The sequence below is a fragment of the Nicotiana sylvestris genome, chromosome 4, assembly GCF_000393655.2.
Source record: "Nicotiana sylvestris chromosome 4, ASM39365v2, whole genome shotgun sequence".
In the NCBI taxonomy this organism is placed as follows: Eukaryota; Viridiplantae; Streptophyta; class Magnoliopsida; order Solanales; family Solanaceae; genus Nicotiana; species Nicotiana sylvestris.
In genome coordinates, this window is record NC_091060.1 from 147,709,035 (window position 1) to 147,736,494 (window position 27,460).

At 34.1% G+C, this 27,460-nt stretch overlaps 2 protein-coding genes across 2 annotated transcripts; both read left to right on the plus strand.

Moving 5' to 3' along the window:
* Window positions 1–21,208: 21,208 nt before the first annotated feature.
* LOC138890316 (uncharacterized) lies at window positions 21,209–23,263 on the plus strand. Its single transcript, XM_070173692.1, has 5 exons — window positions 21,209–21,554; window positions 21,829–22,033; window positions 22,196–22,746; window positions 22,896–23,027; window positions 23,163–23,263. The coding sequence occupies exons 1-5, from the start codon at window positions 21,209–21,211 to the stop codon at window positions 23,261–23,263; spliced, it is 1,335 nt and encodes a 444-aa protein (XP_070029793.1).
* Window positions 23,264–23,299: 36 nt separating this feature from the next.
* LOC138890317 (uncharacterized) lies at window positions 23,300–24,143 on the plus strand. The gene is made up of 2 exons (XM_070173693.1): window positions 23,300–23,506; window positions 23,700–24,143. Exons 1-2 carry the CDS (start codon window positions 23,300–23,302, stop codon window positions 24,141–24,143), a joined length of 651 nt encoding a protein of 216 aa, XP_070029794.1.
* Window positions 24,144–27,460: the final 3,317 nt, after the last annotated feature.

Sequence of the window (27,460 nt, forward strand, 5' to 3'; positions counted from 1 at the left end):
CCTAGGTTCATTGGCCCGTTTGAGATTCTTGACCGAGTGGGAGAGGTGGCTTATAGACTTGCGTTGCCACCGAGCTTGTCAGTCGTGCATCCAGTGTTTCATGTGTCCATGCTTTGGAAATATCACGACGATCCATCCCACATGTTAGATTTCAGCACTGTCCAGTTGGACAAGGACTTGTCTTATGAGGAGGAGCCGGTAGCTATTCTAGACCGGCAGGTTCGTCAGTTGAGATCGAAGAGTTTTCCTTCTGTTCGCGTTCAGTGGAGAGGTCAACCTACTAAGGCATCGACCTGGGAGTCCGAGTCCAATATGCGGAGCCGTTATCCCCATCTTTTTCCCGACTCAGGTACTTCCTTCTTATGTCCGTTCGAGGACGAACGGTTGTTTTAGAGGTGGAGAATGTGATGACCTCACTTGTTTTTAAATTGAATTCTACGTTTCGAGGCCTTGAAAACCTCTTTCGGCATTACCTCTATTTGCGTGCACAGTCCGGACACGTAGCCGGCAAGCTATTATGTGAAAATCTGTGAAAATGTTGAAATTTTGACTTAAAATGCATTTTAGTCGACTATGGTCAACATTTTGGGTAAACAGACTCGGATCCATGATTTGACAGTCCCGGAGGGTCCGTGGAAAAATATGGGACATGGGCGTATGCCCAGAATCGAATTCCGAGGTCTCAAGCCCGAGAAATGAATTTTTAAAGAAAATTATTTTCTGGAAATTTCTATGAGTTTTGAAAATGAAATGCATTTAGAATTTGATGGTATCGGGCCCGTATTCTGGTTCTGGAGCCCGGTACAGGTCTTATATTTGAAATAAGATAAGTTTGTGAAATTTGGTAAGAAACGGATGTCATTTGACGTGATTCGGACCTTAAATGCAAAATTTGATATTTTAAGAAGTTTTGAAATATTTCATTGATTTTAAGGTTTAATTCATTGTTTAAGGGGTTATTTTGGCAATTTGATCGCACGGATAAGTTCATATAATGTTTTTGAGTTAGTGTACCTGTTTGGGTTGGAGCCCCGAGGGCTCGGGTGAGTTTCGGAAGGTTTTGAACTCATAAAAAGTTACAGGTTGTTCAGTTTCTGATGTTCTGGTATGTCCTTCTTCGCGTTCGCGGGAGGACCCTCGCGAACGCGATGAGTTAGTCAGGATAAAGGAGATTTCCTTATACGTGAATGCGAGACCCAGGTCGTGAACGCGAAGCTTTGGGGGTTTTCCCTTCGCGAACGCGGGCCTGGTAACGCGAAGGCTTATGGGCCTGGGCAGGGGGAGGGGTATTTTACCCTACGCGAACGCTTCCACACGAATGCAAACGCGAAGGCTCTAGGGACTGAAGCTCCGCGAACGCGATGGTTTATTTGGACTGACCCATCGCGAACGCGACAGGCCTGTCGCGAACGCGATGAAGGCCTGTCCAGTGATTTTAAAACAGAACCAAAACGGGATTTAGCCTAAATTTCATAACTTCTTCTTCAAAACTCCAAATTGGGCGATTTTTGAAAGGGGATTTCACCACCAATTCATAGGTATGTAATCTTATACTCATTTTCTTCAATTTCCATTAACCCCCATTAGATTTCTAGGCTTAAATCATGTTCTTAAGGGTAGAAAATTAGGGATTTGGGTAGAGTTAGGGCTTTTTGTATAATTGCGATTTAGACCTCGTTTTGGGGTCAAATTTTGGAACTAACTATATATTCAGGCTCGTGGGTGAATGGGTGATCGGGTTTTAGTCTGAACTTTATAATTTGACCAAGCGGGCTCGGGTCAATTTTTGACTTTTTAGGAAGAATGACGGGAAAGCTATAATTAAGTGTTGGAATTGGATTGTTTAGCGTTTATTGATGTTATTAAGTCGATTATGTCTAGATACAATTGATTTAGAGCCGAATTAAAAAAAAACAGTTTTTGAGGCTTGAGTTGGCCATAGAAGTTCGAGGTAAGTGTTTGGTCTAACCTTAGCTTGAGGGATTAGGAGTTGTGTCCTATTTGCTACTTGTTTCTTGTGGAGTACGACGTATAGGCATGGTGACGAGTATCTATACGTTGGTATCGAGCATGACCGTGAGTCTTGAATTGTAATTTGTTGTGTTCTTAAATAATACTACGGATGTTTAAGTTGATGACTCTCTGTATTGAGCAAGGATCGTGATTATTCTCATGGAAATTACTTATGACTAAGTATTGGTGTTAGCTGAGGTAGTTAGATGTTGGAACAAGGTTGGTTATAGTTGTTTCTCCCTTGCCGGGATGTTGTTACTTATACTGTCAATTCCCTTACCGGGATAGTGTAGTTCTTTATTGATCCCTTGTCGGGACTCTTGCTATGATTGTTGTTGATCGTATATGTGGATCGGGTTGCACGGTGCAACAATGATATATTTGGATCGGGTTGCACATCGCAATAATGATATATTTGGATCGGGTTGCACGTTGCAACAATGATATATTTGGATCGGGTTGCATGCCGAAACAATGATATATTTAGATCGGGTTGCACGCCACAACAATGATAAATGATATGGATCGGGTTGCACACCGCAACAGTGTTGATATATATTGGGATCGGGTTGCGCGCCGCAACAATTTCTGATACAAAGTGTTTATAGATTGGATACAAATTTCTTATTGTTTGTTGTGGAATCTAAGTTGTTCTTATGTTGTTACTCTTGATTTACTGTTGATATTGGTATACCCCGCAGCATATACCCCCTCCCATCTTTACTTGTTTATTTTTGTTTTATTTTCCGCTGAATATTATATAACTGCACAGGTTATTTGGTAGTCTGGTCCTAGCCTCATCACTACTTCGCCGAGGTTACGCTAGGCACTTACCAGCACATGGGATCGGATTGTGCTGATACTACACTCTACACTATTTGCAGATTCTGGAGCAACTCTTGGACCATAGCATTTGGGTGGTTCCCTTCAGTCTAGCTAGAGATCCCGAGGTAATCCTGCAGGCGTCTGCAGGCCCGACGTTCTCTTCTATATTATTATGTGCTCTGTTTTCACTTGTATCCGAGACAAACTGTATTCCCTTTTTTCAGACACTTGTATGTAGTACTCATATACAGTCCGTGATATTGTGATACCAAATTCTGGGTAGAGACGTATGTTGGCATTGTAGTACCGGCTTTGGTTATTTTATCAGTTTAAGTCTTCCGTTTGTTTTATTTATCATTAATATTCAATATTGATTACCTGTTAATCTCAATTGTTAAAAAGGGGTAAAATGAAAGGGTTAGTGATTCTTCATTTGCGCGGCTTGCCTAGCTTCTACGAGTAGGCATCATCACGACTCCCGAGGGTGGAAAATCCGAGTCATGACAAAACAATTACATAAGCTCTCGGAATGTACACAAAAAGATCAAATATACTATCTCCAAAATTTCATAAAACTCTTGGAATATTCATTAAGAGATCCAAGACATATCAAATATGTCTTGCTCAAAGTTCTAGCAACATTCAAGATCCAAATGGAGTGTTTCTACATGCTCAATTTGTTTGCAGTAAATTTGTGCAAAAAAAATAAAACTGCAATCACAAATAACTATAAAGAAAATTACTGGTTACAACTATGTTTATCCTTTGATTCTTCCTCCAGATTGTTCTTCGTGATTCGAGGGATGGATCAGCATATTCTCGAACGTAGAATGATGCGGACCTCTCTGGATTATTTGATCTCCATGAAAGTTGATCATTGTATGGATGTTCTTCTTGCAATATTTGATTATCAAGAAGAACATCTATTTATCACAACATTATTTTATGCCTTGATTCCTTTGTGAATATCTCGAGAATTTATGGGATTTTTTGAGATGACCTCAATTTGCGAGAGATGTTTAAGAGAATATGTAACCCTTTTTATAAGAATGACCTAGGGCTTAGGTAGAGTAGCCTCCAAGTTAGGGTTTTGGTAGAGAATCCTCCAAGCAGCCCTAATGGACTCCTAGAATTTCAAAAGTCGTCTTGTAATATCGTGAATTTAGGATTTATGCTAATCCGTTAAAATTTCAATGTCTACACCTTTACTTATTACTCCATAATTCTAATTTACCCTTTACTTATTTTAACTCCAAATCTCTAACCTATTTACCTATTTGTCTTCGTCCATCTTTTTCAGAGATTGTTCGTGCTGTGCTTTCATCTAAATCTCCAGATCTCGTTTCGTTTCTTTGTCTATTTTCATCGTTCTATGATTTTTTTTGTTAATGATAATTAACCTTCCACCCCTCTCCCCCCCAGGTTTTTGCTCTTGTTTCCGAGCTACGTAACTGGTGAATAAATTAGTAGAAAAAAGGTTTATTTAATTATATTTATACATAATTTTTTGATAAATTTAATATTTAAAATAATTGAGGGTATTTTAGTAAACTTATTAGTTACAGTACAATACAATATAGCCAAATCAAATAACAAAAATATTATTTAACAACATTAAACGATGCAATCTATCCAAATATTGTATCCATAAAAAGATACAATAAAATATAATACAGTACAACACAATACAACATATTATAAAACAAAAGGTAACATGATCCAAACATAGTGTTAAGATAGGTTTCTAAGCAAGATCTTGACCATAATCCACTGAGAAGTTATCATATACAAAGGGGATCAAAATGAGAGTTGCTTTGCCAGTTCATGAGGGTACATATCTCGTCTTATCTTTTTTGTATTTATCTTATATGTCAGTGATTTTTTGTTCGTTTATTACTTACTCATTTTTCTTTTACTTTTTGAATGAAATTTCTACCCATATTGTTTTTTATAAATGATATGTAATATCCTATTGTATACAGTCGAAATCAGGTATGCCCGATTTCACGGGCTCGAGGGGTCGCCTTAAGCCCGAGGTCAGGATAGGTCGAGTTCGAGGTTCGATGGACCAAGCTCGAGCCCGATGACAGAGTACAAGGCTCGAGGATCGAAGAACGCGATGAGTATCGAACCCGAGTATACCCAACCCTGAGATGGTGTCGTTATGAGTTTGTAACAGAATAAAAAGATTCCTTCCACATTCCCAAAATCGTGGCGTAAATTCCGGAATAGATTTGTACGAATTAGTACTAATTCGTACTAGACGGTTAGACAACTGTCGCAATAAGATTCTTTACTATAAATAGAAATGTACCTTATTTAGGGTTTCCCTATTATATAAAAGAGACTCAATCATTTGTAACCATCATCATCATTAGCAAAGAATATACTCTCTTACTTTTCTGTTTGCTGCTCATCTGAATCATCTTATTATTATTCTACTGTTCTTATTGTTCTTGCTCATATACCTCGAGATTGCCTTTGCTCGAGGTCGAGGTCTGCTTACATGATTGGTTTGACTTGTCTTACTCTTAAATTTATACATTAGATTCATTGTTTATCAATTAGTATTGGATTAAATCACATATCTTTAAAACCACAAACAAGTTTAATTGTTACTCGAATTTTCGAGGTAAATACCCATAACTTAGGATTAGTAAGGATAATGTTGATATGGTAGTTCAGAACTAAGAGATATGAAATGGAGGAATTTTTGGGCCATACACATGTAAACCAATGTTCAGCAGCTAGTGCTGTATGGTTGGTCGGGCAGGGACCGGGACTGGACCGGGCCCGCGGTCCTAACGGGCTAAACGGGCCTAGCGAGTCGGGCCTGGTGGGCCGGTCCTTAATGGTGCAAAAAGCCTGGGGCGGGCCGGGTATGATAAAATAGCCCACGAGCCCGGGACCGGCTGGTGGGCCTGGGCCGGTCTTACCGGGTCTAACGGCTATTTTTTAAAAAAATTTCAAAAATTAAAAAAGTAGTCGTTGGGCTGCAATTTTGACCGTTTGGAACTTTCAAAAATAGCCATTTGGTCCCCAAACTTTATATAATTACACTTTTTCCCAATTCTCAACTATAAATACCCCCTCATTCTTTTATTTTTACTCACCAATTCATCAATCTCTCTCAATCTCTCTACTATAATTGCTTATTTTATTGTTGAAATTTCGTGAAAAATTGTGAAGTTGGTGAATTGAAGTATTCAAGTCTTCAACGATTTTCAATTTTCAAGAAGTTGTTCGGCAATTCGGTAAACGCGTTCCAACTCTTAAGTTTTAATATTATAGTTTTGTTAGTTTTATTTAGTATAATTATAATTAATATGGCATTTTCTTTGAAAAATATTTTTGGTGGTAAGGGTAAAGCTAAAACTGGTGAAAGTAGTGGCCAACCTACTACCCTTCCCCCGGCTCCCCGACCCAGACCTGGTAGACGTCCTGCTGCTCCTATTATTCTTGATAGTGATAACCCCTGTTTTCAATTTTTCGATAGTCAATTTTTCCATAATGTTGCACCAGGTGAAAATTTAGATGATGAAACTTTGAATGCTCTTTATCCTAATGAAACTATCTTTGAAAATGAGGATGAAGATGAAACCCAACCGGATTTAGATGATACACCTACTAGTCCTGTTAATAACCCAACTGATGTACCCCGACCCACCTATAGAAACCCCTAGTTTTAATAGACAACCTCCTAAACACCTAGAAACATCATTAGTTTGGAATTTTTTTACTCAAGTAAGAGAACAAAATAAGGTTAAGTGTAAAACATGTGGAAAATTACTGGCGCATAAATATACTGGAGACCGTAGCGGCACGGGTAGTTTGACTAGGCACATAAAAACACACCCTAGAGATAAAGTTAGATATTTACAAATGAAAGCGCAGCTAGAGGGAACACATGTAGATTCTGATGTTAACCCTAGTACAGGTTCAAATCTAGTTCAACCAGGAATTAACACTGTGACCGGAGGTATTTTATATTACGATCCAAATAGAGATCGTGAAGAATTAGCAAAGATGGTTACCGTTATGTGCTTACCCTATTCTTTTCCTTCTAATCCTAATTGGGTGCATTATATTAGAAGAGTTTTTAATCCTACTTATAAAGGTTGGCCTCGCGCAACAGTTAAGAGCGATATTTATAAATATAAACATGAATATGAACAATATTTGCGGTATTTATTTACTCATATAACTAATCGGATTTCTATTACTACTGATATTGGTAGAAGTGGTAATGATTGTGATTATCTAACTGTTACAAGTCATTGGATAGATGAGGAGTGGACAATGCAAAAACGCATTATTGCGTATAGAATAATTAATTCATGTCACACAGGTAAGTTTATAGCTAACACTGTTGCAGATATTTGTAGATATTTTTGCTTTAGAGATAAAATAATGGCAATTTCTATGGATAATGCTGCTAGTAACACTAGTGCTATAGGCATACTTACAACAACACTAAATCCTGCATTTAGGAATATATTTCATGTTAGATGTATTTGTCATATTTATCATTTAATTGTCGGTGATGGTATGCGAATTTTAAATTTAGAAATTGAAAAGGTTAGAATGGCTCTTAATTGGATTTTTTATTCAAACCGTAGAAGTAGACTTAGAGAATATTTTAAAAAATGTGATGAATATGGCCTTAGAGAAAGAAAGGTTCCTAAAGCTTGCCCGACTAGATGGAATTGTATGTACGAAAGTTTAGTAGTTGCATATGAATATAGAAACCCAATTAATACAACGTTTAATGCTCGGGTAGGTGGTGAGGATGATGATGAAATGCTTACTACTCAAGATTGGATGAATGTTAAAATTCTTATAGATTTTTTAGAACATTTTCAAATTGCTACAAATGCATTTTCTGGGCAATATTATCCTACTATTTCAAACTATTTAGTTTATATTGCAGCACTATGTGATTTGTTTGATGAATTTTCGGAGGGTGGGGAAATTTATCAACTTGCTATAAATGAAATGAAAGAAAAGTTTAAAAAACATTTTTTTCCCTATCCCTCCTATTTATGGTGTTGCTGCAATGTTAAATCCTACAATAAAATTAGGAGGTCCTCATTTTTGGTACTCAAGTATTTATAAGGCTTTAAATCTTTCACATGAGGAATTTGCTACACTTGCAGATGCAAAAGCCTCAATTAAAATCAATGCTCAAACAATTTATAATGATTATCAACTTGCCTTAGAGCATGTTAGGCCAAATGTTCCAACCCCTACTTCGTCTAGTTCACAATCGTCTAAAAGAGCTGCGGGCTTAAAAGCACTTAAATCTTGGACGGAGTTCAGGGATTCTCAAGGTGATAATTATGATGAAACTTCACATCTAAATGAGCTTCAAGTTTATTTGTCGCAGGGACTTGAAAAGGAGAATCTAGACGGCACTTTTGATCTTTTGGAATGGTGGAAGGCAAGGGAAAAATATTTTCCGATTCTTGCAAGGATGGCTCGAGATATTTTATCTATTCAAGCTTCAACTGTTGCATCAGAGAGCGCTTTCAGTCAAGCAAGACTTCAAATAGGTGATCATAGAGCGTCAATGAGGGAGAGCTTGGAAAAATCTGTACTGTTCAGAGATTGGATCCGCTCGGAAAGAAGAAACTTTGGAATTGCGGAATCACAACCGGCGATAGATGAAGCTTATGAAGAAATGATGGAGGAACTTGCGGAGGATGCTGCTTCGCCCGGAAGTGGTGATGAACAAGCTTCTTTTCCACCACCACCAACGCAACCTCCTCCGAACCTTGAAGGATTTATGAAATTTGTTAGAGATACAATGTAGATTATGGTGTAACTTGTACTTTGGCATATCTTCTTTTAGTTTTTTCCCTTTTAATGGTGGTATTAGTACCTTGTTGTGCTCATTCCATTGGGGGGAGGAAGACTAAGAAAGATATGCCATTTTTGGTAATAAAAATTATAAGACATGCCCTTGAATATCTTTTTGCAATATTTTTTTGTCTTTAACTTGCAATTATTTATAAGCTATAATATATATACATAACATACAATATATACTACAAGAAAATATATAAGGGAATATATATACATAACATACAATATATACTACAAGAAAATATATAAGGGAATATATATACATAACATACAATATATACTACAAGAAAATATATAAGGTAATATATATACATAACATACAATATATACTCTATAATATATATACATAACATACAATATATACTACAAGAAAATATATAAGGGAATATATATATACATAACATACAATATATACTACAAGAAAATATATAAGAGAATATATATACATAACATACAATATATACTACAAGAAAATATATAAGGGAATATATATACATAACATACAATATATACTACAAGAAAATATATAAGGGAATATATATACATAACATACAATATATACTACAAGAAAATATATAAGGTAAAATATATACATAACATAACATACTATATATATATATTACAAAACATTATAAGAAATTATATTTGGAAATATATATACATAACATACTATATATAGTATACTATACTAGTATACTATATATACTACAAAACAAGATTTTTCAAAATTCAAAATGAGGGCCCCACCCCCAATGACCACCAACGGCCATATTGCACAAATAGCCATTTTTTCAGTTTACAAAACTAACCTTCTCTAACACTATAAATACCCCCTCCCTCTTCTTCATTTCAATACTCAATACTCATTTCTCAATCTAAATTTCTCTCAATCTCTCAATCTCCAATTTTCAAGACTTCAAGTCTCAATCTTAATTTTCAAGTTACATCATGCCTCGTTCGGAAAGAGTGCACTTATTTGTTTCGCACTACTATGAAGTGCTTGAAGAAAATGAAGAAGGCCAAATATTAAAGTGCAAGAACTGTGGAAGAGTCTTAAATTTTCGTTCAGGGTGTACCACAGGCATTTTAAGGAGGCATATAACGTATTGTGTTGGATGGTATTTATCCGCAAATTCGTCTTTAAGATTTTTCAACAATTTGTGTTATTTTAAAATTATTAGACGTATTTATGCTTCATGTTGTACTTTCTTATTAATTTATTATGCATGGCAATTTAGTTTTACTATTGTTTTGTTATTTTACTTTTTCGTCAAGCACTTTAATAATTAGATTTCTACAAATATACTACATATATATTTTTTATATAGCCATGATATGGTTTACAAGAAATTGCCTTAAACAAAAAAAATTTAAAAAAAAAAACCCGGAAATAAAAAAGCTCATTAGGCCCGCTAAGCCCACGAGCCCGGCCCGTTTAGCCCAAGACCATATGGGCTTAGGCCCGTCACAGGCTGGTTCCACCCGTTGAGTCCACGAAGTCCGGGACAGTGAGGCCCGGGACCGCCAGAGCCCAGGCCCGTTAAGCCCGGCCCATTTAGGCCCGGCCCAGAATACAACATTATCGGCAGCCACTCTGGATCATACTCTATGGCAAGCACAATATGGGATTTTATAACATTGATCAATGGGCTTTTTTTGTTTTTAGCGTGCGTTAGAAACTTTTTATATTCGATAATCGAAGAAGTGTATATAACTTTTGTATATAACATACATAATGTATATACATATAAAAAAAATACATTTTTTCAGCGATTATTTTGAGAGCGACTATACAATGTCATGTTCCCTTTATCAATAGCTATATACAATGAGGCCACTATGAGAAAGTAAGAAAAGGTCCAACATTTTTTTACTATCGATCAATAGCTATAAGAACACCAAAAACCCACCACCCCGTGCACACACAGCAAAAGAGGCCTGGGTTAGATAAATAAGTCGTCTTTTGGAAAATAACTCATTGTTCTGGAAGTATTTTCATGAAAAAGGTTTTTTGAGGTTCGGTAGGTGAGTGAAAAAATATTTTTTGAAAAAAACCCGCATTAAAAGTCTATAATAATATTATCAAATCCGATACTATTTTTATAAAATCTTTTAGTATTAGAGATAGATAATCATGTCTAATTGGTTGGAGGGACATATGAAGTTACCTACTTCACTTCGAAGTGCCTTGCCTACTGTTTTTGAATAATGCTTCATTCCAGGGCAATTGAATCGATCTTTTGTACTGAGGATGACCTATGAGATGGTTTGAATTGGTTCTTGAACCTACCACTATACAAATAATCTTCTTCGGCTAAAATTAGTAAATCCAACTATTTTTTATTAAAAAAAGATTTAGAATCAAGGACTATCGACCCGACAGTATTCCATTGGTCCATTTAATGGATCCTCCCCCAAAAAACATAATCATATAGAGCAGTAACTTCGAGACTTTGAGGTAAAAGAGAACAGTTTCCTCCTTTCAGTGAAATATGTTTTGGAATTTTTACATTCCTATGCCATATAGGAAACTATATTATCCTCAATGTTTAAAGTTTGATATAATTACATTTAGTATACCTAATTACCAATTCTATACCATAATGTGTTTTACATTAATTGTACCGTATATCCTCCAAATCCCCCCACAACCCCCCCCCCCCGACCCCCGATGTTTCTCTCACACAAATCCACACCCTCACCCACGTATCACCCCACACCCACCTTTCAAACCATTATTCCCTCTGCTAAAACTAGAGAAACATATGTAACCCCCTTCCATTAACGTCCAAATTCAAGTTTTTTCTTCTATAACCAGTCAATATTGAAGTCAAATCTTCAAAGTTCATACACACATTTACCTTCAGCTTCAAATTTTCTCAATGAAGAAGAACAAACCTTCAAAGCACAGCCCTAAAAAAGCTAGAGAAGCTGATATACCTTATTTAGATTTGGGTGTATTATCACCACATTCACCCAAAAATCAAGGGAAATCTGCACATGCAATTGTAGATATGAAGCATAGTTTTTCTCCGCACCAAATCAGGGCTGAAGCTAGAACTAAACAAAAACATGATTTCGATGCTGGAGAATCTTCGAGGCCAATCAAACAAGCGGAAAGGAAACGAAAAGAGATAGTGTTCGATGATGATTTTGTAGAAGATGTGCCTATTAGTAAACTTGGAAAGAAAGCGAAGGTGGCTCCCAGTTCAAAAACTCCCAAAAAGAAGAAAAATTCAAAAAAAGCCCCTAGTGTTAAATCTCCTAAAAATGCTCAAAAACAGTCATTGATGAAGTTAAGAATTTAGTAATTTCTTCATTAGCTATTTCGCTTGTTTTAGTTGTTAAAAATCTACATAATCTGTGTTGTTTTTGCTTTGTAGATTTTTTGTAGAAATGTTGTATATAAATTGCAAATGTATCTATGTTTTTTAAGCACTGAATTAATGTGAGATTATTTGTCTTAATTTTGAAGATTAATTGTAGATTTGTTGATCTGTTTTAAATTGTTGATATTTTGTATATTTTTTGAAGTTATTTTGTAGCTAAAATGCAAATGTATCTATGTTTTTAATCACTGTATTAATGTTAGATTATATTTTTTGAATTTTGCAGAATGGGCATTTTTTTTGCATCCCATAATGTTGATTATGGGGTGACTATATTCCACACATTATGTGACCCTAGCATTCCTAGCAAAATTAAAGCGCTTTTGTCTCCAAATAGTTTGAAGCTATTCAAGAAGACATGCTTTGGTTATTTACTGTCATTTCCCAATTTATGCATGCAAAATCAAGCTATTCATCTTCTTATGAAGTATGAATTGAATTCATCTGATGCTTCCTATTTTTTAGCTGAGTTAAAATGTGAGAGGTTAATTTTTGGATTGAGAGAGTTTGCAGTAATAACTGGTTTTAGATGCCATACCGAGGTGACAGATTTTGGTTACACTCCTAATTATGTCAGTAAGATAATGAGAAGTTACTTTCCAAAAAAAAAGTAAAAGTGGAGAAGACATACCTAAAATAGATAGTAACCAACAAAAGCTGAGTAAATGATGGGGATGCAGTAAAGTTATGTATTCTATATCTCATAAAATTCTCCATTTGTCCTTCAGAGAGAGACCATATTGGGTTAGTAGATCATTTTAGATTTTATTTGGTGGAATCCGGTCAGTACGAGACATTTCCATGGGGTATTCGGTCTTACAGATAGTTGATTGAATCAGTTAGGCATAGGCTAAATCCTTTCATTCATTCTTATCTCATTTGAAGATTCTCACTAACCATGCAAGTATGGTTGTATGAGTGTTGCTCCTCTATCAACACTGATATAGATACAAGGATTTTTAATTCAATTCCTCGCATACTTAACTGGTCAGCTGGTAAGGTTCAAATTTGGTTAGCTGCAATTGAAGACAGAATGATCAAGCCTGAATGAATGAAGGTAAATGGTTTTTATTTATGATTATACAATTTACCTACTAAATGTCTACAATTTGTATACATATTCTGCCTTAATCAAGCTAATTTTTTTTCCTCATTCAGTTCACCAACATAAATGAATCACCTGAAGAGCTTTCAGTGATGTCTTTGTCTGATAAAGTTGAATACATAATTGAAGAGGTTGAACATGTTTTTGAGGATCCCAAAGTTGATGCTCCTCCATTGGAACCCAAAGAATCAACTGGAAAAGAGGACAAAGAGTCTATTCTTCGTAAAATAAGCAAGTTAAAAAGAGGTCTTGAGAATGTAACATATATTCCTAAATAGCATTGTGATGTATACATAATAGTGCATCTGTTCTTTAATGTATGTTAAGACATATTCTGAAGTTAACTATGTATTTTTTTTATTATGTAGGTCTATGAAAAGCTTGAAAAATTTAGGAAAGATGTCTTTGAAGAACTAGGTAGCCTTCGAGTGCTAATAAATGAGTCAGTCAAGAATGTTTTGCAGGTGATAAACAGTCCAAATGATCAAGTTGATGCAAATGTATCATTTCAATTTTATTCAAATTAACAAAACTATTTATGTCACCTCTAAAATATGTCCTAACTAATATAAAACTTTCAGTTTGTTGGGAGTTCAACCAAAAATACTAACCAACCAAAAGACAATAACAATCAGCAATTTCAATTCTGTAGTAGAGAATCAGTGCAAGCCAGTACCAGTAAAACAAGTATCTACAAAATAACTCCACTTTATCTACAATTATATACAGAATATCTACAAGTTATAAACATAATAACTACAATTTGTCTACATTATATATACAAAATATATAAAAATAAATATAGCATATTTGGCACAGCTCTACAGATTTATTTGGATCTTATAACTCACCTATATATCTTCTTAAACTGTCAAGACACTACTATCCATTATGATTTAATATTTTTAATGAAAAAACAAAACATGTTGAAGGTGCACTTGGTGAAGAAAATCATTCAGCACGTGTTGATTTATATACACATTTTGAAGGGGCAGTTGATGAAGAGAATGCAGGTATGAGATTGTATTCAGGTATATTTTCTTTATGTTTCAATATTTTTACCATTCTATTAAGCTATATATACATGGTGTTACAAAGAGGGAAGATATGCGTGTACAATCTCCTATTCACGGAGTGACAGTAACAGCTCAAACAGAACAGCAGAATTAGGAAGATGATAACGTGGGTGAAGAGGCAGACTATGTGAATGTAGGTGATTCAGAAGACTCCAGAGGTGAGAAGAAGGAGGTTACACTTGATGATTTCGAGTTGCCTAATAACTTCTCCTAGTTGGTTAAGTTCGGCGAGCCTATACAAGATGAAACAACACCCATGCATCAAGGTAGAACAAGGCAGCCGGGAAAGCATGCTCGATCACCACTTCTCCTTTTTTACAGTTCTGGTGGCAGTACCTCGGTTGGACCCCAAAATTTTCACCTCAAGCACCTATTTACTAGTGTTATTGGTCAAAATATAGATCCTGAGTTATTGGATCAATTCCACAAGTGGTTATAACACAGTACCGACACAGGTTCAAGGAGGTTAGTTTTCACAATTTGACACTTTTATTTCAGTATTTTATTTTAATTTGTATTTGTTTATATAAGAGGAAGGCTCCGTATTCTATAAAGGACAACCAAATTAAGCCATGGTTAGATCTTGGAGTGGAAAAGATTGACAAGAAGGAGTGATTCTTTTCCCTGGCACACCCAGGACAAGTCCTCAATGACTCGGTAAGATTCAATGTATTTGATTTGTAGATTTTTTGTAGATAATTTGTAGATAATTTGTATTCTGATTGTAGATACTTTGTATTCTGATTGTAGATGAAGCGTAGTTATTTTGTAGTTTTGTGTAGAATATTTGAAGATAACTTGTAGAATAAATGCAATTTATTTTTGTTGCAGCACATTAATGTTATAATGTATTACTTGAGGAAAAGAGGCAAGTATGGCCCCCACAACAAAACTAGGTTTACTACAACAGATTGTTTGTTCAAGACTAGGATTGATCAAATCTATGAAAAGTTCCAAAATTCTCCTCAAGAAAAGAAGTTTTCTATTGGCAAACCCTAGGACGTTGTAGTAGAATATATATTGGGGTATAGACTACTCGCAAATGTTGCATGGGATGAAGTTGATTATGTCATCATGCCCGTCAACATTGTAGAAAAATTCCACTGGGTGTTGATTATTTTTGACATTGCACAAAGGCAACTTAATGCGTATGATTCCATGGTCTCTTCACGCAATCACCCTATTGTTGAATCTTGTGTCGACAAGTTTTCTGTTATTATCCCTTTGTATTTGTCATGCACCGGTTTTTATGAGAAGCGTAAAGACATCAACTTCAAGAATACAAAGGCATACATTGAGAAAGCTGTTACCGACCCTCTTAACATTCAGTGGTTCGTCGAAGAGATAGCACATCAAAAAGAAGGATCACTGTAACAAAAATCTTCTTTTTTTCTATACATTTAACCCTTTTTCTGATGGTTTGGTAAATATTGACTTTTTTTATCTTTTGTAGCGATTGTGGTGTATTTGTTGCTGCCTTTGCAGAGTATATTAGTCTTGGAGAGTTATCAATTCCGGAAGAAGACCTTTCTGATATTGACCAACACCGTAGACGCTATGGAGCACTACTTTGGGACTATGCTAGAAAGAAGCAGGAGCATGGGGCAATTAGTGATAGTGAGTTGACAGGCAAATTAGCAAGGAGAAAAGGTGCACCAGCTTTGAATGAGAAAACGCGAGTCCAGAGGAAGAAGAAGTAGTTGTAATATTTTGTATGGAACATCTAGTACAATTGTTTAGTTGATGCTAATTTAGAAGAAAGATGGTAGACAAGTTTTTGAACAATTTTTGTTGTTTTAATTATAGCGCTACAATTATAGTAGTCTTTATTTTTTTTAGTAGTTCAAATGGAAACATTCTATTGGTTTTATATTAACTTGTTGAATCTTTAAAATACTTGATCTTCATTATTTTTTAGCATATAAATCCTTTCCAACTGAATTTTTATACAGTTATTCTGTCAACGCAAAAATATGTAGTTATTTTGTTGTTTTTTTGTAGATAAAGTGTAAAAATCAGTAACTAAACATTTTGTTGCTTTTAAATTCAATTTGTTGAATGTATAAAGTACATGATCTACATTATTTTTACCATATAGCTTCTTTCTAGCTGAATTATAATCTATCTATTATGTCAGCTACAAATATTGTAGTTTTTTGTAGTTGTATTTGTAGATAATTTACATGATCTACATTATTTTTACCATATAGCTTCTTTCTAGCTGAATTATAATCTATCTATTATGTCAGCTACAAATATTGTAGTTTTTTGTAGTTGTATTTGTAGATAATTTGTTGATAATATTTAACAGTGTGTTTTATTTCTTTTATATTCATTTGTTGATGTAAACAATATTTCATCTACATATTTAAAGTTTTTAACTACTTTCCTACTGATTTATAATGTAGATACTCTGTAAATTCCAGTTAATGTATTTTTTTTAGTTTTAATGTAGATAAACTGCAAAAACACATTAACTAATGTGTAAAGGATTTTAGAGATAGTAAAAAAGTTGTAGATTATATATAGAAACCATTCATAAACAAATCACTCTATGAAAGTATTATCTCAGTACAGAAAAATTCTAACTAACTACATTATGATCTTAAAAAACCTCAATAATTACACATCAAAATCTGTTATCCTGAACTCACCAACAACTGAAATATTCTGTTAACTGCATAATTTTTTTTTTGGGTGCATTCTTGCAAGATCTTTTGTTATGCCCCTCTCCTCCGCAGTTGCCACATGAAACCTTATACTTCTTTGAATTTATTCATCATATGTTTTGTATCTTTCTTTTTGAGGTCTTCCTGACTGTCTTTTCCCTCCTTTAGGTGGATTTACTACTTCTTCAGATATATGTTGTGGTACATTCCATTTGCTTTCATCAGGCAGGGGATTTACTGGTATTTCATAAGTACGTAAGAGTTTCGCCCTTGTGTAATAAGGAGAACAATATTGTTCAAAAGACTCATCCCTATGTCTTAAAGCAGCCAAAGTATGTGGACAAGGAAGTTCGTCAAGTTGGAATTGCCCACAACTACATCTCTTGTTTTCAAGACAAACAATATAGCGCCTCACACCATAGATGTAATCTGTTGAAGCCCTCACCTACAATTACATCACAAACAAAAAAATAATTCGTATACGGTTAAACTCAAACTATATACAAAATACTACAATATATCTACATTATCTTGTATAAATTAATTTGATTCAATAAATGATTATATCTTACTCTAAGCTTGTGCGACAATGTTCTGTTGTCATCCAACTCTTTGTTGAATTTGAACCCAAGGTATGTGAATGTACCCTTTGCGAACATTGTCATCCAACTCTTTGTTGAATTTGAACCCAAGGTATGTGAATGTACCCTTTTATTTTAATAACTTTTCCTTCGTCCAACGTTCAAGAAGGGTCCTCATATACTCTAATAGTTCTACTATCGGCAGCTCTCTTGCATATTTTGTTATAGCATTCAACGACTCTGCAATGTTTGATGTCATAGTCCAAGTTCTGTTTACCGTAGAATGTATTCAAGACCATCTATGATAGCCAATATCGTGTAAGTATGCTTTAACACGGGGGTCAATCTCTTCAATCTTTGACATCCTTTCATTAAATTCATCAAGGGTGTATGACCGTGCCGTGGCAAAGTATAATTCACTTAATTTTAGATGTCCCTTCTTGAACTTTGCCCGTATATTTGTCCAAATATGCCACATGCAAGAATAATGTGGTATGCCGGGATAAACAATAGATGTTGCCTTTAAGATACTCTTATTCCGATCCGAAACAACACACATATTTGGTCTTTCACCATATGCATGTTTGAATTACTCAAAAAACCACTTCCATGATGCGTCATTCTCTGAATCAACAACAACATATGCCAATGGTAATATGGTACCTACATTATGTGGCAAAAAAGAAATTAATTGGCTGCAGGAAAAATGTAGAAGAAGAAATATATATATATATATATATATATATATATATATATATATATATATATATATATATATATATATATATATATATATATAAACTACAACGTTTCTACAATATATCTAAAATAAATCTGCAAGTACTACAAAAAACATACAAGCTACAATATTTCTACTATAAAACTCCAATACCCGTTGCATCCATTGTACTAGTTGTTAGCATTATTTCCCTGTATACTGACTTTAAGAAGGTCCCATCAACTACTACAACTGGCCTACAATATTCCCAACCACTGATTAACGTACAAATCACAACAAATACATACAAGAAGCAATCATCGTCCGTTTTCTTCAATTTAACTACTGACCCCGGATAAGTCTTCTCTAGAATATACAAATAAATCGGTGATTTGCTGTAGGAGTCAGCAGGATGACCTCTCAAAAACTGTAAAACCTTTTCCTTTGCTCTCCAAGCTTGCATGTAGGATAGATTCACGCCGTGTTCAGACAACATGTCAAATTGTATGTCTTTTGGAGTGTAAATTGTCTTAGGATCCGAATATTTTAGAATAACCATGCTACCAACTACCATGGCAGTAGGTTTGCGTTGTATGAATGTATTGTCCATTAAAGAGCATGTGTGCTGGCTGTTGAAATTTCTGACCTTGAACATTGTAGAATCATTTATGCTAGTTGCCTCGAAGTTCCATGTACAGTTTTCACCAACACATATCAACCAGTAGCTACAACATAAATATAATTTAAACACTGGTTTAAAATGTAGATTTAAAAAGAAAAAAAATTATTTTAACTTAAACGATTACATTATACATCTATATACAGCATAACTACAATTCATCTACAATTCTGATAAACATTATCACAAGAAAAAACTGAAGAAGTAAAATATTACAAATAAACTACAAAATAAAAAAAATAATGATCTTTGACCATTCATATGTTCATACCTTCTAGCACTAGATCTTTTAACCCTGAATTGGAACTTGTGCATGACAGAATAGTGCTTCATTGCAGTTGCAATTGTTTCCTTGTCTAGGTATACTTGTCCTACTTCAATAGAACTTGGTGTACTATCTATTATTATTATACTTTCATATTTCTCTATAACGGGAGATGTTGGCATATCAAGTAGCTTTAGTGTTCCAGACGAACCTGCATGAAAATAAATATAAATACTATTATGAACAGTTTGTAGATAATTTGTAGAAAGGTTGAAGTATTGTATTTCATATTAATTTTTCAAATGATATGTAGTTTTATTATAGACTAAATGTAGAAATTTTGTAGATATTATGAAAATCCATACTGATGTATATTTACTCTGACATGTAGTTTAATTGTAGATAAAATGTAGATAAAGTGTAGTACATTGACATAAATCCAGAATTTTATTAAAAAAATTAACATTACACACCTGCAAGCTATGTTCTCATTGGTGATACTCAATTCCATATTGAAATCGCGAACAGTTATACATAGCGGATATGATCCTAAATTTTGTTTTCCTTTTTTGTCTCCATGTATACACGAACACCCATATCGTTCCTAATTTCCATTGGAGGATAATGCTCGTTGACAATGTATTTGATTTCTATAATTTTTTCAGATGTATCGATCATTAATTGTTGTGCTATTGTAGAAAACAATAGACTATAACTTACATCATTATCGACTACAATGTCATCGACCTGAAATTCTCGAAATCTCCCATAGCTATCCCAATTCCTATTCAGTTGTAGCATAATTGGGATTTTGGACATAATTGCGTTTGTTGTAGAAGAATTATAGAAGATTTAATAGTTTTTGATTTGTGAAATCAGAAAAAAGCTTGAAACAGAGTGTATCGCAAAAACAGAGTATGAAAAATTGGAAACAAAACCGACGATAATTATGAATGTGCGTGATTTGCATTGTAGAAGATCTGGAAGAATATTTAAATCCCCAATTTCAGCGCGCCAAAATAAGCAAACCTACAGCTACAATGATTCCTTATTTAATGAATTGTCTACAGCTACAATGATTCCTACAGCTACTGGTCCATCATAATATACTGGAGTTTGGAGCACCGGTGCTCCAGTCTCCAGTATATTATACTGGGGCTAGCAATGTATACCGGTCCAGCATAATATGCTGGAGTTCATACATAGGTGCACCGAACTCCAGTATATTATGCTGGACCGGTCTCTGTTGCAGCAAAATAGTGGCTATTTTTCATTAACTTGGTAAACGCTGGCTATTTTTGAATAACCAGTCTGAAAACTGGCTATACCGTGCTATTTTTACTAACATAAGTAGTATCAAGTAGCCCAACATAATTTTTTTGATGACTGCTTATCGCAATCGCTAATTTCTTTTACAATCTTCTTGGATTGAGTTAGATTCCAAAAGGAGAAAGCGAATGAGATATGGAACTTTTGCCACTAACCTACAATTATTAAAGAGATTTTTTCTTTCTTATACCATATATGAAACCTTATTATAAAAAATGTGCATAGTTTCTAATTTACTCGCCCTGTCCACATTTTTTCTACAGTTATTAACCAATCATTAAATACTAATTAATAGTAGCTGAATCTTCCTAATTTGTCGAGCTAAAATTCAGGAACAGAATCTTCTAAAAAGATTTGGCGTAAATCAGATCAAATCATATCACGAAAATCCTTTAGCTTCAATTTATAATCAAATTTTGTTCTTCGATATTCTCACAATCGCTACAAATCAAAATCTCAGTTCATCGAAATCAGAAGCTCAATTTCAAATTGTCGAAATCAGTTCTGCAAATTTCAGTTTGTCGACTTTTTTCCTTAATCTACTAATCAAAAAAGCGACAAAATATTCAACAAATTCAAGTCAAATTGTAGAAATCAATTCTGCCGATTCTCTCTTCTTCGTCTTTTTTTCTTAATCCAAAAAATAAAAAAAGCGACAAAATATTGAACAATACCTCAGCAACGACACGCAATCATGTCCAAAATCCCAATCATGCTACATTTTAATGGCAATTGGGATAGCTATGGCAGATTTAGAGATTTTCAAGTTGATGGCATTGTGCTTGATGAGGAGACAAGTTATAGTATGTTGATTTCTACAATTGCAGAGCAATTAATGATTGATACTTCGGAAAAAATTGTAGAAATCAAATACATTGTGAATGAGAATTGTCCTCCATTGGAGATTAAGAACAATATGGGGGTTAGTGTGTATATGGAGACAAAAAAGGAGAATAAAAACTTAGGATCGTATCCGTTACTCATAAGTGTACGAGATTTCAATATGGAATTGGCTATTACAAATGAGAACACAAGTGCAGGTTTGTTATGTTTCAAATTCTATGGAAGTCTGATTTTACGATAATATCTACAAAATTCCTACATTTATCTATAAATAAACTACAATTTAGTTTTAGGATGTATAAAGCAATATTGTTTTCATGCTTATCAACAAAATTACTACATTTATACTACAATTAAGCTACAATCCATGTTGAAAAAAATTTGACTACAAATTTTTTTATTCATCTACAATTTATCTACAAAGATTCTACAAAATTGTATATGACACTGTTTATCTTTATTTTCATGCAGGTTCGTCTGGGACAATACAGTTACTTGATATGTCAGCCTCTCCCATCATAGAGGAATATCAAAGTGAAATAATAACTGAAGGTACACAAAGTGTTATCGAAGAAGGACAAGTATATCAAGACAAGCAAACAATTGCAACTGCAATGAGGCACTATTCTGTCATGCACAAGTTCCAATTCAGGGTTAAAAGATCTAGCCACAGAAGGTATGAAGATAATAATTGTGAAAAGACCTTTATAAACAGTATTTTCCTTGTGATATGTAGATGAAAAGTGGTTATATTGTATAGTGTGTTACTTTATGTTAAAACAATCATTTTGTTAAATCTACATTGATAACCTGTATTATAAATGTATTTTTTTTGTAGCTACTGGCTCATATGCGTTGCAGAAAACTGTAATTGGCACTTCAAGGCAACATCAATTAATGATTCTGCCATGTTCAAGATCAGGAGTTTCAACCGACAACACACATGCACCTTAATGGACGATACATTCATACAGCGCAAACGTACTACAGTTGTAGTTGGTAGCATGGTCATGCCAAAGTATTGTGATCCTAAGACAGTTTACACACCAAAGGACATACAAACTGACATGTTGTCCCAACACGGAGTGACCCTAAGCTACATGCAAGCATGGAGGGCAAAGGAAAAGGCTTTACAGTTATTGAGAGGTCATCCGGCTGACTCCTACAACAAATTACCAAAATATTTTTATATTCTTGAGAAGACATATCCTAGTTCAGTTGTTAAATTGAAGAAGACAACAGATGAATGCTTCTTATATGCATTTGTTGCTCTTTGTACATTAATAAGTGGTTGGGAATATTGTAGACCAGTAGTAGTGGTTGATGGGACATTCTTAAAGATAGCCTACAGGGGGATTATGCTGACAGCAAGCACAATGGATGCAACAGGTAATTGTAGTTATTTTGTAGGCAGTTCATAAATTGTAGATACATTGTAGATATTTTGTATATATATATATATTGTAGTTTATATGTACTTGTATTTTCATATTCATTTTCAAATCTGCCAGTTAATTATTTTTTTACTAATAATGTAGGTACAATATTGCCTTTGGCATATGCTGTGGTTGATTCGGAAAACGACGTATCGTGGAAGTGGTTTTTTGAGCAATTCAAGCAAATATATGGTGAAAGAACTTCAATGTGTGTTGTTTCAGATAGGAATGAGAGTATCCTGAAGGAAACATCAATTGTCTATCCGGGCGTACCACACTACTCTTGCGTGTGGCATATTTAGACAAATATAAGGGCAAAGTTCAAGAAGGGTCATCTACAATTAAATGAATTGTACTTTGCTACAGCAGGGTCATACACTCTGGATGAATTTAATGAAAGGATGTCGAAGATTGAAGAGATAGACCCGCGTGTTAAATCATACCTCTATGATATTGGCTATCATAGATAGTCAAGGGTACATGCAACGGTGAATAGAACTTGGACTATGACATCAAACATTGCCGAGTTGTTGAATGCTGTAACAAAAGAGGCAAGAGAGCTGCCAATATTTGACCTATTAGAGTATATGAGGACACTTCTTGAACGTTGGACGAAAGAGAAGTTATTGAAGGCAAAGGGTACTTTCACATACCTTGGGTACAAATTCAACAAAGAATTGGAGAAAAACAGTACATTATCTCAGAAACTTAGGGTAAGATCTGTTTATTTGGTGCAGAAAATTAATTAATTAATATACATTATTTCTAGATTGTAGATAAATTGTAGACAAATTATAGTTAATTTGAAGATTGTAGATAATTTGTAGATATAATTGTAGATAAATTGTAGATAATCTATTTTTATGATTGTAAATATTTTTCTTTCTGTTTGTTATGTAATTGTAGGTGAGGGCTTCAACATATCATATCCATATTGTGATAGATAGTGTGAAGCGGTACATTGTGTGTCTTGAAAGCAAGAAATGTAGTTGTGGCCAGTTCCAACTTGATGAACTTCCATGTCCACATGCTTTGGCAGCTCTAAGGCACATGAATGAAACTTATGAAAACTATTGCTCTCCGTATTACACAAGGGAGAGCCTGCTGCGTACATATGAAATACCAGTAAATCCTCTTCCTGATGAAAGCAAATGGAATGTGCCACAACATATATCTGATAAAGTAGTAAATCCACCTACGGGAGAGAAAAAGCAGCCAGTAAGTCCTCAAAAGGAAAGATACAAAACATTTGATGAACTAAAGTCAAAGGAGTACAAGGTGTCATGTGCCAACTGTGGAGATGAAGGGCATAACAAAAGATCTTGCAAGAATGCACCCAAAAAGAAATAAATATCGTGTAGTTAAAATAGTATTTCAAAATAATTGTTAGTGTGTTCAAGTTAACATAATTTTGTGTGTAATCGTTTAAGTTTTGAAAGATCATAATGTAGTTAACTTCAATTTGTTTCTGTGTTTGTTAACATGTTTTTCTGTATTGTGTCAATCATCTATCTCCATTTTTTACATTCTGTACATAGCAGTTAATATTTATTATCTACAATATAACTACAAGTTAAAAAAAATTAATATAACTTGAACTGATAGTTATATACAGAAAGTAAATACAACTAGAGGTATTCCCTATAAATTATATATATATTTAACTATAAAATTATATACAATCTCAACATTCAGTGTTTCCAGATTGTAGATAATTTGAAGTTTTTTTGTAGATAATTTGTATTCTAACAATATAATAACTACTTTTAAGATAATGAAGAATAAGTGCTGTAAATATTAAACAACTAGAGATAAAACCACCAAGTTATTTTCAAGTGAACTACTAAATTGGATAGAAATTAACAAAATAAAAGGTCTGCTACAATAAAAACACAAAAGAAATGTTCAGAAAGTTGTGTACTATTCTTCTCCTACAAACTAGTATCAACTAAATTACATAGACATGACACTACTTCTTCTTTCTCAGGACTCTTGTTTTCCCATTCAATGCAGGTGCACCCTTCCTCCTTTCTAGTCTGTCTGTAACCTCACTTTCACTGACCATCTTCCTGCTTCTTTGTAGCATAGTCCCATAAGAGCGCTCCATAGCGTCTGCGATGTTGGTCAATATCAGAAAGGTCTTCTGCGGGAATTGACAAATCTCCAAGGCTAACATACTCCGCAAATGCAGTAACAAATACACCACAATCGCTGCAGAAACACAATTTTTTTTAAAATATTTACCAAATAATTAGAAATAAAAAAACAATTAAATGCATAAAAAGAGAGAATAGATCTTTTACAGTGACCCTTCTTTTTGCTGTGGAATCTCTGCAACCATCCACTGAATGTTAAGAGGGTCGGTAACAGGTTTCTCGATGTATGCCTTTATATTCATGAAGTTAATTTCCTTATGCTTCCCATAGAAACCAGTGCATGAAAAATACAAAGGGATACTAACGGAAAACTTTTCGACATAGGATTCAACAACATGATAGTTGTGTGAAGAGATCATGGAATCAAACGCATAAAGTTGCCTGTCTGCAATGTCGAAAACGACCAACACCTAATGGAATTTTTCTTTAATATTGACGAGCATGATGACATAGTCAACTTCATCCCATGCAACATTGGCAAGTAGTCTATACCCCAAAATATATTCTGCAACAACATCTTGGGGTTTAACAACCGAATACTTCTCTTGTAGAGATAAATTTATGAACTTTTCATAAATTTGTTCTATCCTGGTCTTGAACACACAATCCGTTGTGGTAAACCTGGTCTTGTTATTGGGGCCATACTTGCCTCTTTTTCTCAAGTAATACATTATTACATTAATGTGCTGCACCCAAAAATAGTTGGCATATAAACAACAATTCAACTTCAAATAATCTACATGAAACCTACATTATAACTACAATTAACTACAAAATAGAAACAAAAAATATCTACAATGATATCTAAAAACAGCTCTACAATTTACCTACAGTAAATGTACAATTTACCTACAGTTTAAGTACCTAATCTAAAAATAACTACAATTTACCTACAGTTACTAGGCAAACACGTAACACAACATCTACAATCATGTCTACATTATATCTACATTTTAGACTACAATTAATCTTGTAATGTTCTACATAAACTACAAAATAACTACAATTACACTACAAACAGTAAATACAGTAATAAAACTATTCTGTCCACAAAATACATATAGAATTTATACTATAAATAATCTTCAAATATGATACATAACATGAAACCTAAATATTAATTACACTACATACAAGAAAGACAACATTTACAATCATGTCTACATCATATCTACACTTTATACCACAAGTCATCTTCATATATTATCTACAAAACAGAAGACAAAATATCTACAAATCATATCTTGGGAATAGACTCCTTGATACTTACCGAGTCATTGAGGACTTATCCGGGGTGAGCCAGCGAAAAGAATCATTCCTTCTTATCAACCTTTTCCACTCCAAGGTCTAACAAAGGCTTAATTTGGTTATCCTTTATGAAAAACAGCGTCTTCCTCCTGTAACAACAAATAAATGATAAAAAAAATTGTAGATTGAATTAGATATGTAAAAGATAATCGGTGATCGGGCATGCTTTTCCGAATGCCTTGTTCTCCCCGGATGCATAGGTGTTGCATCATCTTGTATGGGCTCGCCAAACATAACCAACTGGGATAAGTTGTCGGGCAACTCAAAATCATCTAGTGTGACCCCATTCTTCTCAACTCCTGATCCTTCTGAATCACCTAGATCCACATACTGTGCATCTGCACCTTCATTGTCATGTTCCTCAATGACCTGTTCTGACTGAGCTGCTACTGTCACTCCGTGAATTGGGGACTGTGCATTGATATCTTCCGTAACTATAACACAATTCATATCAATTTTTACAAGAATGTTAAAATTTATAAACAACAAAAAAATATCTCTCAGTGACAGTATGATACCTGCTTTGTCTTCATCAGCTGCAACTTGAAAATGTGTATATAAATCACCATGTGCTGGAAGATTTTCTTGACCAACTACACCTTCAACATGTTCTGTTTTATAATTAAAATGGTAAATAATACTGGATAATGGTGGCTTGAAAGGTGTAGCATATGTGTAGCAAAATTCTAGATATTTTATGGATAAGTGTAGATATGTTAATTATACACTGACACAAATTGTAGATATTTTGTAGGTATTTTATAAATACCTATTTTGCTGGTGCTTTCCTGCACTTGTTCCCTAATATTGAACTGAAAATGCTGATTGTTCAAGTCTTTTTGTTGGTCATTGTTTTTTGTTGAACTGCCAGCAAACTGAATGTTTTATGTTAGTTTGTATATATTTTTTCATTGTCTAGATTGTTTTGCTATAAAAATAAAAGTCAGATCTTACCTTTGCATCATCTTGCACATTTCTAATGTTTATCATTTACAAAACAGACCGCACAGAATCATTTATAAACACTCGAAGGCTATCGAATTCTACAAAGACAGCTTTCCTAAAATCTTCAAGTTTCTATCAACCTACAAGTTACAATATAGTAAGTTGTTAACTTCATAATATGTCCTAACATACAATGCAAAAACATATGCAATTATGTAAAGATATATATTAGAATTTACAAATTTGTAGATATTTGGT

What these genes read in the sequence shown, in the direction of transcription:
- LOC138890316 (XM_070173692.1), top strand. Translation starts at nt 21,209, where the DNA reads ATGTCCAAAATCCCAATCATGCTACATTTTAATGGCAATTGGGATAGC. An exon ending in AAATGAGAACACAAGTGCAG is followed by an intron (nt 21,555 to 21,828) that starts GTTTGTTATGTT and finishes ATTTTCATGCAG; the next exon opens with GTTCGTCTGGGACAATACAG. An exon ending in AAGCACAATGGATGCAACAG is followed by an intron (nt 22,747 to 22,895) that starts GTAATTGTAGTT and finishes CTAATAATGTAG; the next exon opens with GTACAATATTGCCTTTGGCA.
- LOC138890317 (XM_070173693.1), top strand. Translation starts at nt 23,300, where the DNA reads ATGACATCAAACATTGCCGAGTTGTTGAATGCTGTAACAAAAGAGGCA. An exon ending in CATTATCTCAGAAACTTAGG is followed by an intron (nt 23,507 to 23,699) that starts GTAAGATCTGTT and finishes ATGTAATTGTAG; the next exon opens with GTGAGGGCTTCAACATATCA.